We start from the raw sequence: 19198 nt of genomic DNA, 5'->3' as shown, positions 1-19198 counted from the left end.
GGGTTAGATACAGAGTAAATCTCCCTCTACACTGTCCCCATCAAACACTCCCAGGACAGGTACAGCACGGGGTTAGATACAGAGTAAAGCCCCCTCTACACTGCCCCCATCAAACACTCCCAGGACAGGTAGCAATCCTCAAAGTTAAAACAGGAAGTTCCAGTAGGTTTGGCAGTATCCGTGGTAACTAATATCTGAATCCCCTGTTGTGAAGTAGGTGCTGCCGACCCTGCTGGGTTTTTCCGGGGACTTTCTGATCTCCAGCATCCACACGTACTCAGCTTTTATCTTGAACCGCGATCCCTCCAGGTCAATCACTCGTGATTGGCTTCCCAAATAAACGCCCTCACCTCTCTGACCCCCTCACCTCTTACCCCAAGCCTTTTAGCAGCGACCCCTGAACCCCAGCGTACGGGCGTCACGAAGAAATCACCCCGGCCAGGAAGCTCTTCGCACTTTGGTCGCCACAGCATGACCTGGTCGGACTGCAGGCGGCCATTTTGTTACCGAGCCCTTCGGAGGGATTGTCCGCCGCTTGTGGACCGTTCTGACTGCTTCCGGCGCTTTGGCTCCCGTTTCCGGCTTCCGCTTGCCCTTTCGCGCACCACCCCCCCCCCCACCCCACCCCCCCAGTCGATCGTTTTCGCCGTGCTCAGTGCTCCTCCATCCCTCCCGCCCCTCCCCCTCGCCCGCGGCCTGCGCCACAGGCCTTTCCTGTCGCCCCCCCCCCACCCCTCCCCACTACCCCCCCACCCCACCCCCCACACGCCAACCATCTCGGACCGGGCCCTCTCCTGGCACCCACCTCCGCGTCAGCGGGGCCAACGCTTCTTAGCCGCCCAGCCATGATGAAGGAAATGGCCGCCTCGAATCGTAGCCGCTCGCACCTTCGAAACCGGCAAGGGGAGTGGGGGTGGGGGGGGGGCGACCTTACGAACAGTGACCTCGAAGCAAAATCCAACCCGTAACCCCCCTCCCCCCCCCAACAAAAAACCCCACCCCCCAAGCCCGGCTTGCCCTGAGCAAGAGCTTCGAAAGGAGGAGGAGGAGGAGGAGGAAGATTCCCAAGTCTTGTCCCATTGGGCGGCCATTTTGTTCTCCGTTGCCCAGGTTCGAAGGCGCCATCTCTGACTGCGTTTCGATGGTCCGTTAAAAACGCGTGTGTTATTTTTTTTCTCTCTCTCTCTCTTCTTGGTTTGGATTCTCTAAGCGTGTCGATGTGTGTGTTTCTGTGTTCCTATTAGTTGAAAATCACCGCCATGCCGTTCGTGCCTCCACCCGGTCTCAGGCCGCAAAGGGTTCCGGATTGTTCTTTTCTTTTCTCTTCTCGGTTTCGCAGAGGGTTATCGCCCTGATCCGAAAGGTCAGAGTTCACGTTGACGGACGAGTGACCTCGAAAAGGAGGGGGGGGGGGGGGGGGGGGGGGGGGGAGGGATTGGGGTGGGGAGGTGGGGGTGGGGTGGGGAGGTGGGGGATGGGAGGGGACGGGAGAGGGGGTTAGGGGATCGAAAAGGGCTCAGCGTAGGCCCGCTCATGTTCGTCTGTGTACGCCCAAGGCTTTGGGTCACTCAAGGCCAGGCCCCGGCGGCAGAGCTAGGAGGCTAAGAGAGTCAAGAGTAGCATCAAGGCCAAGACCACGGTCAGTTTTAGGTGTTTTCTGCTCGGGTTGCTGCCGCTCACACTCTTCTCAAGCTTGGGGACCTCGGGATTGTAGTTCCCTGTGAAAGACCAAAGGAAATAAAGCGTGACCACCTCAGCATCACCTCCCAGACCTCCGCGTTCCCCCAACTCCCCTCCACCTCCCATCGCTCCACCATTGGCGGCCGTGCCTGTAGATGCCTGGGGGTGGCCCTGAGCTCTGGAATTCCCTCCCTAAACCTCTCCACCCCCCCCTCAATTAATCTCTGTAACCTCCTCCAGCCCCTACAACTCTCCCTATCTCTGTAACCTCCTCCAGCCCCTACACCCCTCCCTATCTCTGTAACCTCCTCCAGCCCCTACACCCCTCCCTATCTCTGTAACCTCCACCAGCCCCTACACCCCTCCCTATCTCTGTAACCTCCTCCAGCCCCTACACCCCTCCCTATCTCTGTAACCTCCTGCAGCCTCTACACCCCTCCCTATCTCTGTAACCTCCTCTAGCCCCTACGCCCCTCCCTATCTCTGTAACCTCCTCCAGCCCCTACACCCCTCCCTATCTCTGTAACCCCCTCCAGCCCCTACACCCCTCCCTATCTCTGTAACCTCCTCCAGCCCCTACACCCCTCCCTATCTCTGTAACCTCCTCCAGCCCCTACACCCCTCCCTATCTCTGTAACCTCCTCCAGCCCCTACAACCCTCCGAGATCTCTGCGCTCCTCCAATTCCGGCCTCTTGACCATCCCCCGATTCCCATCGCTCCACCATTGGCGGCCGGGCTTTCAGCTGCCTGGGGGGGGCCCTGAGCTCTGGAATTCCCTCCCTAAACCTCTCCCTCTCTCTCTCTCTTACTCTCACTCGCCCTCTCACTCTCGCTCACTCACTCTGAGATGATTTGCCAGGCACTACGTAAATGCAGGTGCATGTCATTGCTACCAAGCTTGCAATCTGATAGGCCATGGGTACAGTAACCAGTATGGTGCTCAGTAAGTCTGACTGTGGCTGGACTGGCACCAGAAAAACCTTGCCAGCTGGTGACTGTCATGCCATCCCTCGATGGCTAATCCTCTTCAGGGAAGGGGAACGACCAGTGCCCTGTGGTCTGGGCCGACAGGTGACTCCCATTGTCTCAATGCTTTCTTTGCTGGAGCTCTTCGCACCTCCTAAATTTTGCTGGGTGTCAACCAAAGATCCCTCCCACCCTCTACAGATGAAGAGAAGGAAATAATGTTCCAGTCCATGTTGCCCATCCCTCTAATCCCCTAAACCTCCCACCGAAGACAATCATCTAATCCCCTAACTCTCCCATCAAAGACCATCCCTCTAATCCCCTAACTCTCCCATAGAAAACCATCCCTCTAGTCCCCTAACTCCCCCATCAAAGATCTTCCCTCTAATCCCCTAACTCTCCCATTGAAGACCATCCTTCTAATACCCTAACTCTCCCATTGAAGACCATCCCTCTAATCCCCTCATTCTCCCATCGAAGACCATCCCTCTAATCCCCTAACTCTCCCATCGAAGACCATCCCTCTAGTCCCCTAACTCTCCCATCGAAGACCATCCTTCTAATACCCTAACTCTCCCATTGAAGACCATCCCTCTAATCCCCTCACTCTCCCATCGAAGACCATCCCTCTAATCCCCTAACTCCCCCATCGAAGACCATCCCTCTAATCCCCTAACTCTCCCATCGAAAACCATCCCTCTAGTCCCCTAACTCTCCCATTGAAGACCATCCCTCTAATACCCTAACCCTCCCATCGAAGACCATCCCTCGAATCCCCTAACTCTCCGATTGAAGATCATCCCTCTAATCCCCTAATTCTCACATCGAAGACCATCCCTCTAATCCCATAACTCTCCCATTGTAGACCATCCCTCTAATCCCCTAATTCTCACATCGAAGACCATCCCTCCAATCCCCTAACTATCCCATCGAAGACCATCCCTTTAATACCCTAACACTCCCATCAAAAACCATCCCTCTAATCCCCTAACTACCCCATCGAAGACCATCCCTCTAATCCACTAACTCTCCCATCGAAGACCTTCCCTTTAATACCCTAACACTCCCATCGAAAACCATCCCTCTAATCCCCTAACTACCCCATCGAAGACCATCCCTCTAATCCACTAACTTTCCCATCGAAGACCATCCCTCTAATCCACTAACTCTCCCATCGAAGACCATCCCTCTAATCCCTTAACTCCACCATCGAAGACCCACCCTCTAATCCCCTAAACCTCTCCTCTAAGACCATACCTCTAATACCCTAACGTTCCCATCAAAGACCATCCCTCTAATACCCTAACCCTCCCATCGAAAACCATCCCTTTAATCTCCTCACTCTCCCATCGAAAACCATCCCTCTAATCCCCTAACTCTCCCATCAAACGCCATTACTCTGATCACACCTCCTATGTGCGCTGTGGCCTATCCCAGTGCTCCTTGACAGCATGTGACTCACCCAGATCCTCTATGGTCTTCATGTCATGACCCACTGTGAACTGAGGGGGGGTTGGCACATGCTTCTCTCTGGGATGTGTTGCTGCAAGGTAAAGGCCAAAGAGTAAAGTTTAACCAAGTTGGGGGTCAAATGTCAGATTCTTGGCCAATCCTCTCTGAATGGATAGAATGGAGAGGGTTGATAATCGATCAGGAAAGATCGAACAGGCCGGGGCTCTTTTCTCTGGGAAAGAGGAGGCTGAGGGGGGGACCTGATCGAGGTCTTTAAAATCCTGAAAGGGGTTCAATAGGGTCGACGTAGAGAAGATGTTTCCACTTGTCGGGGGGGGCGGGGGGAGAGACAGAACGAGGGGGGCCATCGATATCAGACAGTCACCGATAAATCCAATGGGGAATTCAGGAGAAACGATGTGTCCATGGATAGTAGAACAGGCATCGAGAGGTGAATAGCCGCCTCCTTCTGTCTGAGCCATGGGTCAGTAGATCGCACTCTCCGCCCCCAAGTCAGAAGGTCGTGGGATTGAGAATCCACTGCAGAGATTCAGACCCCATAATCCACCCAACAATCCCAGTGTTAGTACTGAGGGAGCGCCGCACTGTCAGTGGGTCAATACTGAGGGAGAGCCGCACTGTCAGTGGGTCAATACTGAGGGAGAGCCGCACTGTCGGAGGGTCAGTACTGAGGGAGTGCTGCACTGTCAGTGGGTCAATACTGAGGGAGATCCGTACTGTCGGACGGTCAGTATTGAGGGAGCGCCGCACTGTCGGAGGGTCAGTACTGAGGGAGCGCCGCACTGTCGGAGGGTCAGTACTGAGGGAGCGCCGCACTGTCGGAGGGTCAGTACTGAGGGAGCGCCGCACTGTCGGAGGGTCAGTACTGAGGGAGATCCGCACTGTCGGAGGGTCAGTACTGAGGGAGCGCCGCACTGTCGGAGGGTCAGTACTGAGGGAGCGCCGCACTGTCGGAGGGTCAGTACTGAGGGAGTGCCGCACTGTCGGAGGGTCATTAAATTATTGGTGCTTGTGGGATCTTGCTCTGCACTAATTGCCATTTCGTAGACTATAACAGTGGCAACACTTCCAAAGCGGGTCACTAGCCGTGAACCACTTGGAGATGTCCTGAGGTGGTGAAGGGAGCTAGACAAATGCAAGGTGTCTTCAACAATACTTACACGTGGCGCAACAGACAAACACCTTCATCTTCAGGCAGGTTCTTCCATGATGGTGGGTCGGAGTGGCTGTATCAGAATAAAGAAGCTGTCACAGTTCTACATCAGACTGGCAACAGCACCCGCTCCCCATCTCTGTAACCCCCTCCAGCCCCTACACCCCTCCCCATCTCTGTAACCTCTTCCAGCGCCTACACCCCTCCCTATCTCTGTAACCTCCTACAACCCCTACAGCCCTCCCCATCTCTGTAACCTCCTCCAGCCCCTACACCCCTCCCTATCTCTGTAACCCCTTCCAGCCCCTACACCCCTCCCTATCTCTGTAACCTCCTCCAGCCCCTACACCCCTCCCTATCTCTGTAACCTCCTCCAGCCCCTACACCCCTCCCTATCTCTGTAACCCCTTCCAGCCCCTACACCCCTCCCTATCTCTGTAACCTCCTCCAGCCCCTACACCCCTCCCTATCACTGTAACCCCTTCCAGCCCCTACACCCCTCCCTATCTCTGTAACCTCCTCCAGCCCCTACACCCCTCCCTATCACTGTAACCCCTTCCAGTCCCTACACCCCTCCCTATCTCTGTAACCTCCTCCAGCCCCTACACCCCTCCCTATCTCTGTAACCCCTTCCAGCCCCTACACCCCTCCCTATCTCTGTAACCTCCTCCAGCCCCTACACCCCTCCCTATCACTGTAACCCCTTCCAGCCCCTACACCCCTCCCTATCTCTGTAACCTCCTCCAGCCCCTACACCCCTCCCTAAAACTGTCAAATCCTCCAGCCCCTACACCCCTCCCTATCTCTGTAACCTCCTCCAGCCCCTACACCCCTCCCTAAAACTGTCAAATCCTCCAGCCCCTACACCCCTCCCTATCTCTGTAACCCCTTCCAGCCCCTACACCCCTCGCTATCTCTGTAACCTCCTCCAGCCCCTACACCCCTCCCTAAAACTGACAAATCCTCCAGCCCCTACACCCCTCCCTATCTCTGTAACCTCCTCCAGCCCCTACACACCTCCCTATCTCTGTAACCTCCTCCAGCCCCTACACCCCTCCCTATCTCTGTAACCTCCTCCAGCCCCTACACCCCTCCCTATCTCTGTAACCTCCTACAGTCCCTACACCCCTCCCTATCTCTGTAACCTCCTCCAGCCCCTACACCCCTCCCTATCTCTGTAATCTCCTCCAGCCCCTACACCCCTCCCTATCTCTGTAACCTCCTCCAGCCCCTACACCCCTCCTTATCTCTGTAACCTCCTCCAGCCCCTACACCCCTCCCTATCTCTGTAACCTCCTCCAGCCCCTACACCCCCTCCCTATCTCTGTAACCTCCTCCAGCCTCTATACCCCTCCCTATCTCTGTAACCTCCTCCAGCCCCTACACCCCTCCCTATCTCTGTAACTTCCTCCAGCCCCTACACCCCTCCCTATCTCTGTAACCTCCTCCAGCCCCTACACCCCTCCCTATCTCTGTAACCTCCTCCAGCCCCTACAACCCTCCCTATCTCTGTGACCTCCTCTAGCCCCTACACCCCTCCCTATCTCTGTAACCTCCTCCAGCCCCTACACCCCTCCCTATCTCTGTAACCTCCTCCAGCCCCTACACCCCTCCCTATCTCTGTAACCTCCTCCAGCCCCTACACCCCTCCCTATCTCTGTAAGCTCCTCCAGCCCCTACACCCCTCCCTATCTCTGTAACCTCCTCCAGCCCCTACACCCCTCCCTATCTCTGTAACCTCCTCCAGCCCCTAAACCCCTCCCTATCTCTGTAACCTCCTCCAGCCCCTACACCCCTCCCTATCTCTGTAACCTCCTCCAGCCCCTCCACCCCTCCCTATCTCTGTAACTTCCTCCAGCCCCTACACCCCTCCCTATCTCTGTAACCTCCTCCAGCCCCTACACCCCTCCCTATCTCTGTAACCTCCTCCAGCCCCTACACCCCTCCCTATCTCTGTAACCTCCTCCAGCCCCTACACCCCTCCCTATCTCTGTAACCTCCTCCAGCCCCTACACCCCTCCCTATCTCTGTAACTTCCTCCAGCCCCTACACCCCTCCCTATCTCTGTAACCTCCTCCAGCCCCTACACCCCTCCCTATCTCTGTAACCTCCTCCAGCCCCTACACCCCTCCCTATCTCTGTAACCTCCTCCAGCCCCTACACCCCTCCTTATCTCTGTAACCTCCTCCAGCTCCTACACCCCTCCCTATCTCTGTAACCTCCTCCAGCCCCTACACCCCTCCCTATCTCTGTAACCTCCTCCAGCCCCTACACCCCTCCTTATCTCTGTAACCTCCTCCAGCTCCTACACCCCTCCCTATCTCTGTAACCTCCTCCAGCCCCTACACCCCTCCTTATCTCTGTAACCTCCTCCAGCCCCTACACCCCTCCCTATCTCTGTAACCTCCTCCAGCCCCTACACCCCTCCCTATCTCTGTAACCTCCTCCAGCCCCTACACCCCTCCCTATCTCTGTAACCTCCTCCGGCCCCTACACCCCTCCCTATCTCTGTAACCTCCTCCAGCCCCTACACCCCTCCCTATCTCTGTAACCTCCTCCAGCCCCTACACCCCTCCCTATCTCTGTAACCTCCTCCAGCCCCTACACCCCTCCCTATCTCTGTAACCTCCTCCAGCCCCTACACCCCTCCCTATCTCTGTAACCTCCTCCAGCCCCTAAACCCCTCCCTATCTCTGTAACCTCCTCCAGCCCCTACACCCCTCCCTATCTCTGTAACCTCCTCCAGCCCCTCCACCCCTCCCTATCTCTGTAACCTCCTCCAGCCCCTACACCCCTCCCTATCTCTGTAACCTCCTCCAGCCCCTACACCCCTCCCTATCTCTGTAACCTCCTCCAGCCCCTACACCCCTCCCTATCTCTGTAACCTCCTCCAGCCCCTACACCCCTCCCTATCTCTGTAACCTCCTCCAGCCCCTACACCCCTCCCTATCTCTGTAACCTCCTCCAGCCCCTACACCCCTCCCTATCTCTGTAACCTCCTCCAGCCCCTACACCCCTCCTTATCTCTGTAACCTCCTCCAGCTCCTACACCCCTCCCTATCTCTGTAACATCCTCCAGCCCCTACACCCCTCCCTATCTCTGTAACCTCCTCCAGCCCCTACATCCCTCCCTATCTCTGTAACCTCCTCCAGCCCCTACACCCCTCCCTATCTCTGTAACCTCCTCCAGTCCCTACACCCCTCCCTATTTCTGTAACCTCCTCCAGCCCCTACACCCCTCCCTATCTCTGTAACCTCCTCCAGTCCCTACAACCCTCTGAGATCTCTGCGCTCCTCCAATTCCGGCCTCTTGACCATCCCCTGATTCCCATCGCTCCACCATTGGCGGCCGGGCATTCAGCTGCCTGGGGGGGGGCCCTGAGCTCTGGAATTCCCATCCTAAACCTCTCCACCACTCTCCCTCTCTCTCTCTCTCTCCCTCTCTGTTTCCCTCATTCTTGCCTCTATCCCTCCCTCCTCCCTCCCCATCCTCACTCTGTTTCACCAGCCACCCCACCCCCCAGCTCTGCACCCCCTCCTCATGTATCTCTCACCCTGCCTGTCTCCCCTCTCCCCTCTCCCAGTGTCCCCCCGCCCCCCATGTCTCTCCGCCCTTCTCTCTCACCCTTTCCCAGCTCACTCCTCCCTCCATCTCCTCCACTCTCCCGAGCAACATTTCCTGCTCCCTCCCTTTCCCATCCCCCTCCCTCTCCCCTCTCCCCTCAATCCCCCCTGCGCTCTCTCTACCTGACTCCCAGACCTCCTCCTTACCCCGCAGCATTAACCTTGGTTCAGTTGGTCTGCGTTCGATGATGTGAGTCTGATAACTGATCCATGCTCACTGTGCTTGATTGGCTGAGTCTGGTCATGGACTGAGAGCAAAGCGAAGAGGCACCTCAAAAGCTACGGGTGGGACAAGCATGAGTGAACGTTGGGGGCACGATTGGGAAATTTGCAGATGACACACAGATTGGCCGAGTAGTGGAGGATAGTCATAATCTTCAAAACGATATAGATGGGTTGGTGGAGTGGGCGGTAAAGTGGCAGATGGATTTTAACATAGAGAAGTGTGAGGTCATACATTTAGGGGGGTCAAACAGTTAGAGGGATCACACAATAAATGGGAATATACTAAAGGGGTAGATGAAGTGAGAGATCTCGGTGTACAAGTACACAGGTCTCTGAAGGCAGCAGTTCAAGTAGACAAGGTTGTAAAGAAGGCATATGGAATGCTCTCCTTCATTGGCAGAGGTATAGAATATAAAAGTAAGGATATAATGCTGGAATTGTATAAAACACTGGTGAGGCCACAACTGGAATATTGTGTGCAGTTCTGGTCACCACATTACAGGAAGGATGTAATAGCTGTGGAGAGAGTGCAGAGGAGGTTTACAAGAATGTTGCCAGGGTTAGAAAAGTGTCGCTACAAGGAGAGATTGGATAGATTGGGGTTATTTTCCTTAGAACAAAGAAGGCTGAGAGGTGAGTTGATTGAGGTGCACAAAATTATGATGGGAATAGACAGAGTGGACAGGATAAAACAGTTTCCCTCGGTGGAGAATTCTAGAACCAGGGGACATAGATTCAAGATAAGTGGCAGAAGGTGAAGGGGGGACATGAGGAAGAACTTTTTTACGCAGAGGGTAGTGGGTGTCTGGAATTCACTGCCCAAGTTGGTGGTAGAGGCAGAAACTCTAAACTCTTTTAAAAAGTACCTGGATCTGCACCTTAAGTGATGTAAGCTGCAGGGCTATGCAGGAAGCTGGGATTAGAAAGGGCATCTGGTTGTCCTCGGGCTGGCATGGACAAGATGGGCCGAATGGCCTCCTTCTGTGCCTGTAACTTTTCTATGGTTCTATGGAGTGCAGACATTTGGAGGTGGCAGAGATATTTTGAAGCAGTGTAATTAACTGGTTCCACACCAGTGTCATCTCTGCATAGCTCCAAGATACTTAAACTATACCAATATGCAGATGAACACACGGGTGCTTGGGAGTGAGTCACAAAGAAGCAAGGTTACTCACAGATGTAATAATACTCCTGACCAGCATGGAACTCGTAGCCCAGTGAGAAAGCACTGTAGCGCTGGAATTTCTCGGAGAATTTGATAGGGCTGTGCGGGGAGCGGGGTCGGTTACACTCCCAGCGTTTGAATCCCAGGTTGGGGTTACATGTCTGGTAGCCTTCGTAGTTCACCATGTAGAGGATGTACTGCTCCACTCGGTGCTCGGGGACAGACCAGTTGTAGTGTGGACAGTAGATGTCCAGGTAATCGTTGACACTCACTTGCACTGTGTAGCTGTCTCTCCTCAAACTGCAGGTGAGAAAGGGAAACCGTTATAGCTTCATGGAGCACTCAGATCGTGGGTTCAATACCAAACCACCTTTCTTCGCTACCTTGGACCGGTACAAATCGGCCAATCTCAAGCTCGAAACCTCCCATTCAGGCCGAGCCTGTCGAGGGGGAGAGAGAGGGAGACAGAGTTCCAGGCTCCTACACTCTCCCTGGTGCATGTGGAGCAACATGGCGTTAATGTAAACTCCCAGCAACACTGCGCGGCACAGGATGGCGTGCTCCCTTACTGATCTGGGAATTCATTGACAGCACAGGATATAGGATAGGAGTGAGTTACAGGCTGGAATCTAATCGAGGAGTTTGGGGTGGTTTATATATAGAATGACAGATACCCGGGAGTGAGTTACAGACTGGAATCTAATCGAGGGGTTCGGGGGAGTTTACATATAGAATAACAGATACCCGGGAGTGAGTTACAGACTGGAATCTAATCAATGGGTTCAGGGTGGTTTATATATAGAATAACAGATATCCGGGAGTGAGTTACAGACTGGAATCAAACCGAGGGGTTCGGGGTGGTTTATATATAGAATAAAAGTTTCCCAGGAGTGAGTTACAGACTGGAATCTAATTGATGGGTTCGGGTGAGTTTATATACAGAATAACAGATACCCGGGAGTGAGTTACAGACTGGAATCTAATCGAGGTGTTCAGGGTGGTTTATATATAGAATAACAGATACCCGGGAGTGAGTTACAGACTGGAATCTAATTGATGGGTTCGGGTGGTTTATATATAGAATAACAGATACCCGGGAGTGAGTTACAGACTGGAATCTAATTGAGGGGTTCGGGTGGTTTATATATAGAATAACAGATGCCCAGGAGTGAGTTACAGACTGGAATCTAATCGAGGAGTTCGGGGTGGTTTATATACAGAATAACAGATACTCGGGAGTGAGTTACAGACTGGAATCTAATCGAGGAGTTCGGGGTGGTTTATATACAGAATAACAGATACCCGGGAGTGAGTTACAGACTGGAATCTAATCGAGGAGTTCGGGGTGGTTTATATACAGAATAACAGATACCCGGGAGTGAGTTACAGACTGGAATCTAATTGATGTGTTTGGGGGGTTTATATATAGAATAACAGATACCCGGGAGTGAGTTACAGACTGGAATCTAATTGAGGGGTTCAGGTGGTTTATATATAAAATAACAGATACCCGGGAATGTGTTACAGACTGGAATCTAATCAAGGGGTTCGGGGGGGTTTATATATTGAATAACAGATAAACGGGAGTGTGTTACAGACTGGAATCTAATATAGGGTTTCAGGGGCTTTATATATAGAATAACAGATACCCGGGAGTGTGTTACAGACTGGAATCTAATGGAGGGGTTTGGGTGGGTTTATAAGTAGAATTTTGGGCATTTCCATTGAAGTGAACAGTGAATAAGTAAATTCACTTTGACCCCACCCAATCATACCACTCAATCACTTCACAATAGTTTTATGATCCCATGATTGAAAGAGTAAACAGTTACATATTTTTCAGGTACACATTGACTTTACAACCCAACATGTGAGATTGTAAATCGCACGTACAGCACGAGATTAGATACAGAGTAAAGCTCCCTCTACACTGTCCCCATCAAACACTCCCAGGACAGGTACAGCACAGGGTTAGATACAGAGTAAATCTCCCTCTACACCGTCCCCAACAAACACACCCAGGACAGGTACAGCACAGGTTTAGATACAGAGTAAAGCTCCCTCTACACTGTCCCCATCAAACACTCCCAGGACAGGTACAGCACGGGGTTAGATACAGAGTAAATCTCCCTCTACACAGTCCCCATCAAACACTCCCAGGACAGGTACAGCACGGGGTTAGATACAGAGTAAATCTCCCTCTACACTGTCCCCATCAAACACTCCCAGGACAGGTACAGCACGGGGTTAGATACAGAGTAAAGCCCCTTCTACACTGTCCTCATCAAACACTCCCAGGACAGGGACAGCACGGGGTTAGAAACAGAATAAATGTCCCTCTACACTGTCCCCATCAAACACTCCCAGGACAGGTACAGCACGGGGTTAGATACAGAGTAAAGCTCCCTCTACACTGTCCCCATCAAACACTCCCAGGACAGGTACAGCACGGGGTTAGATACAGAGTAAAGCTCCCTCTACACATTCCCCATCAAACAATCCCAGGACAGGTACAGCACGGGGTTAGATACAGAGTAAAGCCCCCTCTACACTGTCCTCATCAAACACTCCCAGGACAGGTACAGCACGGGGTTAGATACAGAGTAAAGCCCCCTCTACACTGTCACCAACAAACACTCCCAGGACAGGTACAGCACGGGGTTAGATACAGAGTAAAGCCCCCTCTACAATGTCCCCATCAAACACTCCCAAGACAGGTACAGCACGGGGTTAGATACAGAGTAACGCCCCCTCTACACTGTCCCCATCAAACACTCCCAGGACAGGTACAGCTCGGGGTTAGGTACAGAGTAAAGCCCCCTCTACACTGTCCTCATCAAACACTCCAAGGACAGGTACAGCACGGGGTTAGATACAGAGTAAATCTCCCTCTACACTGTCCACATCAAACACTCCCAGGACAGGTACAGCACGGGGTTAGATACAGAGTAAAGCTCCCTCTACACTGTCCCCAACAAACACTCCCAGGACAGGTACAGCACGGGGTTAGATACAGAATAAATCTCTCTCGACACTGTCCCCATCAAACACTCCTAGGACAGGTACAGCATGGGGTTAGATACAGAGTAAAGTTCCCTCTAAACTGTCCCCATCAAACACTCCCAGGACAGGTACAGCACGGGGTTAGATACAGAGTAAACCTACCTCTACACTGTCCCCGTCAAACACTCCTAGGACAGGGACAGCACAGGGTTAGATACAGAGTAAAACTCCCTCTACACTGTCCCCATCAAACACTCCCAGGACAGGTACAGCACGGGGTTAGATACAGAGTAAAGCTCCCCCTACACCGTCCCCATCAAACACACCCAGGACAGGTACAGCACGGGGTTAGATACAGAGTAAAGAACCCTCTACACTGTCCGCATCAAACACTCCCAGGACAGGTACAGAACGGGGTTAGATACAGAGTAAAGCCCCCTCTACACTGTCCCCATCAAACACTCCCAGGACAGGTACAGCACGGGGTTAGATATAGATTAAAGCCCCCTCTACACTTTCCGCATCAAACACTCCCAAGACAGGTACAGCACGGGGTTAGATACAGAGTAAAGCCCCTTCTACACTGTCCTCATCAAACACTCCCAGGACAGGTACAGCACGTGGTTAGAAACAGAATAAATGTCCCTCTATACTGTCCCCAACAAACACTCCCAGGACAGGTACAGCATGGGGTTAGATACAGAGTAAAGTTCCCTCTAAACTGTCCCCATCAAACACTCCCAGGACAGGTACAGCACGGTGTTAGATACAGAGTAAAACTCACTCTACACTGTCCCCATCAAACACTCCCAGGACAGGTACAGCACGGGGTTAGATAGAGAGTAAAGCTCCCTCTACACTGTCCCCATCAAACACTCCCAGGACAGGTATAGCACGGGGTTAGATACAGAGTAAAGCCCCCTCTACACTGTCCCCATCAAACACTCCCAGGACAGGTACAGCATGGGGTTAGATACTGAGTAAAACTCCCTCTACACTGTCCCCATCAAACACTCCCAGGACAGGTACAGCACGGGGTTAGATACAGAATAAATCTCCCTCTACACATTCCCCATCAAACACTCCCAGGACAGGTACAGAACGGGGTTAGATACAGAGTAAAGCCCCCTCTACACTGTCCCCATCAAACACTCCCAGGACAGGTACAGCACGGGGTTAGATACAGAGTAAAGCCCCCTCTACACTGTCCCCAACAAACACTCCCAGGACAGGTACAGCACGGGGTTAGATACAGAGTAAAGCCCCTTCTACACTGTCCTCATCAAACACTCCCAGGACAGGGACAGCACGGGGTTAGAAACAGAATAAATGTCCCTCTACACTGTCCCCAACAAACACTCCCAGGACAGGTACAGCATGGTGTTAGATAGAGAGTAAATCTCCCTCTACACTGTCCCCATCAAACACTCCCAGGACAGCTACAGCCCGGGGTTAGATACAGAGTAAAGCTCCCTCTACACTGTCCCCATCAAACACTCCCAGGACAGGTACAGCAACGGGTTAGATACAGAGTAAATCTCCCTCTACACTGTCCCCATCAAACACTCCCAGGACAGGTACAGCCCGGGGTTAGATACAGAGTAAAGCTCCCTCTGCACTGTCCCCATCAAACACTCCCACAGCCAGTACTGAGGGAGTGCCGCACTGTCGGTGGTGCCGTCTTTCAGGATTAGATTTTAAATCAAGGCCCCAGCCTTCCCCTTGGCTGGATGTGAACGATCCCACAGCCGCTATTGGTGGGGGGAGTGCGGGGAGGTGTTGGGAGTGCTGTGTGTGGGTGTTAGTGGGCAGTGGTTGGAGGGGGGGGCTGCTGTGGATTTCTCCCAGGTCTCTTGGGGCCCAATATTTATATCTGAGCCAACGTCCGTGGGTCCCTGTCTGCGTGTTTTAGGCTTTACCCAGCGCAGGGGGACATATTTCCCCTCCATCTCTCCCAAGCCATCCCTTTCACAATCCGAGGAATGAATAAAAATCCCTCCCGTCATTAACCTGGGCTATTGCTGGTATCGCTGCGGGTGATGTAATCCCGGCTTCTCACAGCTGTCCAAAGTGTGGCACGTGTTTGATTCCAGAGGGTGTGTGAGAGAGAGAGAGAGAGAGAGAGAGAGGTGTGTGAAGCCTCACGTAGACACACAGCTGGCCTGGGCTAGAGTCCGAGGCTGTAGCTGACGGGTCTGCACCTGACTCTCCCTGTACGTCACCGGTGAGTGACCTGACTGTGTGATCGGTACAGACTGGACAGACATTCCAGGCATTTCCCAGTCATTTCCCAATACCTGTGCTGGATTCACACCTGCTCCGACACTCTCCAGCCAGCACGTACCCCTGGTGCCTCCTGACACACCTCCACCCACCCACCCCCCCACTCCGACACCCCCCACCCCCCACACCACCCCCCCCCACCCCCAACACCCACCCCACACCCACGGTGCTGTACAAACAGTGACCCAGGATCCAAATCGCCTGGCAGAGCCGTAATCTCTCTAAGTGTCTCTCCCCTCCAATTTCTCAGCTCCACCACACCATCCCCCCGCCCCCCACTCTGCCCCCCCCCACTTCTCCTCTCCCCCACCCCACCACCCACCCCCCCCTTACAGCGCGGCGCAATCGAAGGCAGTTGTCACCTTGACTGGTTCCCCCCCACCTCCCCCCACCCCCGTGGCTAGTCGGCTGCTGGGACTTCGCTGGGGTGGGATGTTGCCGGAGTGTGGGGGTGTGGGGGTGGGGACAGTCACCTTGGGCCGGGCGAAGGGGGAGTGGGGTGAATGGGGACCTGGGAGCAAGGGAGAGGGACCAGCAGCAGCAACTTATCTTTATATAACAGCTGGAATGGGATGAAGTGTCACCAAGGTGCCTCACTGGAGAATTATCAAACCCAGTTTAACTGTGAGCCTCATGAGGGGATATCAGGGACAGGCGAGTGAAACCTCAGAGGGGTCAGTTTTAAGGAGCGTCTTAAAGGAGAGAGAGAAAGGGACACACACACACACAGACAGAGAGAGAGAGAGACAGAGAGAGAGAGACAGAGAGACAGAGACAGAGAGAGAGACAGAGAGAGAGACAGAGACAGAGAGAGAGACAGAGAGACAGAGACAGAGAGACAGAGACAGAGAGAGAGAGACACAGAGAGAGACAGAGAGAGAGACAGAGAGAGAGATAGAGAGAGAGAGACACAGAGAGAGACAGAGAGAGAGACAGAGAGAGAGACAGAGACAGAGAGAGAGGCAGAGAGACAGAGACAGAGAGACAGAGACAGAGAGAGAGACACAGAGAGAGACAGAGAGAGAGACAGAGACAGATAGAGAGAGACAGATAGAGACAGAGACACAGAGACAGAGAGAGAGACAGAGAGAGAGAGAGAAGGGGAGAGAGGCAGAGAGAGAGGCAAAGAGAGAGAGGGGAGCAGAGAGAAAGAGAGACAGAGAGGGGGGGGCAGAGAGAGAGAGGCAGAGAGAGAGAGAGGGAGAAAGAGAGAGACAGAGAGAGAGAGAGAGACAGAGAGAGAGAGAGAGAGAGAGACAGAGAGAAGGAGTTTGGCTTGAGGAAGCTCCTTTTAAAGACCCCAAGAGAGACCCAGGGAGAAGCTATCGGCAAATCTAAGATGAACATGGGGTCAGTGATCGGAGAACAGGTCCCAATTCCGGTCCCATTGGGAGACGCTCTGTCCCCCCCAGCGGTGCCAGGATGGAGAGGTTCTAACTATCAGGGGCAGGAAGGAGAAGGCCGGGGGAGGGGGGATCCCACAACGAACTGTATAAAATTACCTTGGGCTCCCCTGGGAGGCGGCGGAAAGATCCGGCAGGTCCTGGGGTAGACTCATCCCGAGTGGGGGACTCACCAAAACCACCCCGCGGTGCTCAACTCAACTCAACTCAGAGATAAAAACAAAAAAACTGCGGATGCTGGAAATCCAAAACAAAAACAGAATTACCTGGAAAAACTCAGCAGGTCTGGCAGCATCGGCGGGGAAGAAAAGAGTTGACGTTTCAAGTCCTCATGACCCTTCGACAGAACTTAAGAGTCTCAAGTTCTGTCGAAGGGTCATGAGGACTCGAAACGTCAACTCTTTTCTTCTCCGCCGATGCTGCCAGACCTGCTGAGTTTTTCCAGGTAATTCTGTTTTTGTTTTCAACTCAACTCAACTCAACTCAACGCGACTCAGGAGGAGGAGGAGGAGGCCATTCAGCCCCTCGGAGCCTTCCTGCCGCTCAGTCAGGCCTGCGGCCTACCTGTATTGTCGCTCCACCTGATCCGCCTTGGCTCCGTCCCCCTCCATCCCCAACCCCCACCCCCCAGCGTAAATCTACCCACCTCCCTTTGGAAATTTCCAAATTTGCCTCACGCTTTCCCTTGGGGAAGGGGGTGGGGTGGGGGGTGGGGGGGTGGAGAGAGAATCCCGCTCTCCGTCAGGCTGCGGGTCCCGCCCAGTGACAGGGGTCATCGCGGGCAGGGCAGGGGAGGGCAGGAACCTCTCTGCATTGTCCCTGTCCCCACCGGCAACGGTCCCCAACCGCTGGCAAGGCCGGGAAAATCCCACCCACCCCCCCCCCGCCCCCACCATCCCCCTTAAAACCGACCTCGCTGAGGGAGACTTTGGTCAATTGCCCCTCACGTCTCCTCATATTTATGTCCCCCACGGAGATGTGGGGGTCTCGGGCAAGACCAGCGTTCGCTGCCCGTCCCTAATTGCCCCCTGCGCCTGAGGGGTCTGGCTCGGCCATTTCAATGGGGGGGCATTTTAAGAGTCGACCACGTGGCTGTGGGGTCTGGAGTCACGTGTAGGCCAGACCGGGTAAGGAGGGCAGATTTCCCTCCCTAAAAAGGGGGCATTAGTGACCCAGATGGGGTTTTTATGACAATCGATGATGGTCGTCATGGTCACCGTCACTGAGACTCGCTTTATATTCCCAGATTTATTCATCGAATTTAAATTCCACCAGCGGCCGGGGTGGAATTTGAACACGTGTCCCCCAGAGCACTAGCCCCGGCCCCTGGGTTGCTTGTCCAGGCTCCTTCCATGCCAACGACTGCCCAATGCTAAATTTTGTCCTGTCATGCTCCCCGGAAACTGTGCCATGTTTAACAACGATGAGCGTGCTACATCAATGTAAATCGCTCTGATCTGAACATTTATTTCCTGGAGTTCAGCTAAAGGTCAGTCAACTCCCTTCTTCCTCGAACAGCTTTGTCTTTCCAGCTCCTGATAAGATCTTCCCTACTTGGCGGCTGAACCGGGTTTATCGGGCCAAGGTCGACTCGTTGCTGCCAAGGCCCCAGGATCCAACTTCCACACACCAGGCCCGATTCCAAGGCCTCTCCCATGCAGCCAGCCGTGACTCAATAGGCCGCTCTCTCCCTTTCTCAAACCCACGGTCGGTGGCCTGTGTGGGTACGAGAGCCCACTGCAGAGGGTCCAGCCCCCTAATCCAGGACGACACTCCCAGTGCCAGTACGGGGGGAGCGCCGCACTGTCGGAGGGTCAGCGCTGAGGGAGAGCCGCACTGTCGGAGGGTCAGTGCTGAGGGAGTGCCGCACTGTCAGAGGGTCAGTACTGAGGTAGCGCCGCACTGTCGGTGGGTCAGTACTGAGGGAGTGCCGCACTGTCGGAGGGTCAGTACTGAGGGAGCGCCGCACTGTCAGAGGGTCAGCGCTGAGGGAGTGCCGCACTGTCTGAGGTTCAGTACTGAGGGAGCGCCGCACTGTCGGAGGGTCAGTACTGAGGGAGTGCTGCACTGTCGGAGGGTCAGTACTGAGGGAGCGCCGCACTGTCGGTGGGTCAGTACTGAGGGAGTGCCGCACTGTCGGAGGGTCAGTACTGAGGGAGCGCCGCACTGTCAGAGGGTCAGCGCTGAGGGAGTGCCGCACTGTCTGAGGTTCAGTACTGAGG

General features: G+C 54.0%; 1 protein-coding gene across 1 annotated transcript; it reads right to left on the bottom strand.

The window, feature by feature from the left end:
• Positions 1–1545: 1545 nt before the first annotated feature.
• efna3b (ephrin-A3b) lies at positions 1546–17186 on the bottom strand. Its single transcript, XM_041181761.1, has 5 exons — positions 17076–17186; positions 10298–10587; positions 5281–5346; positions 4110–4190; positions 1546–1718 (listed from the first exon to the last, which is right to left on the bottom strand). Exons 1-5 carry the CDS (start codon positions 17129–17131, stop codon positions 1594–1596), a joined length of 618 nt encoding a protein of 205 aa, XP_041037695.1. The 5' UTR covers positions 17132–17186; the 3' UTR covers positions 1546–1593.
• Positions 17187–19198: the final 2012 nt, after the last annotated feature.

Source organism: Carcharodon carcharias, assembly GCF_017639515.1.
Source record: "Carcharodon carcharias isolate sCarCar2 chromosome 36 unlocalized genomic scaffold, sCarCar2.pri SUPER_36_unloc_2, whole genome shotgun sequence".
NCBI classification, from domain to species: Eukaryota; Metazoa; Chordata; class Chondrichthyes; order Lamniformes; family Lamnidae; genus Carcharodon; species Carcharodon carcharias.
Note: the sequence above shows the minus strand (reverse complement) of the source record. Positions and strands in the feature narration are given on the sequence as shown.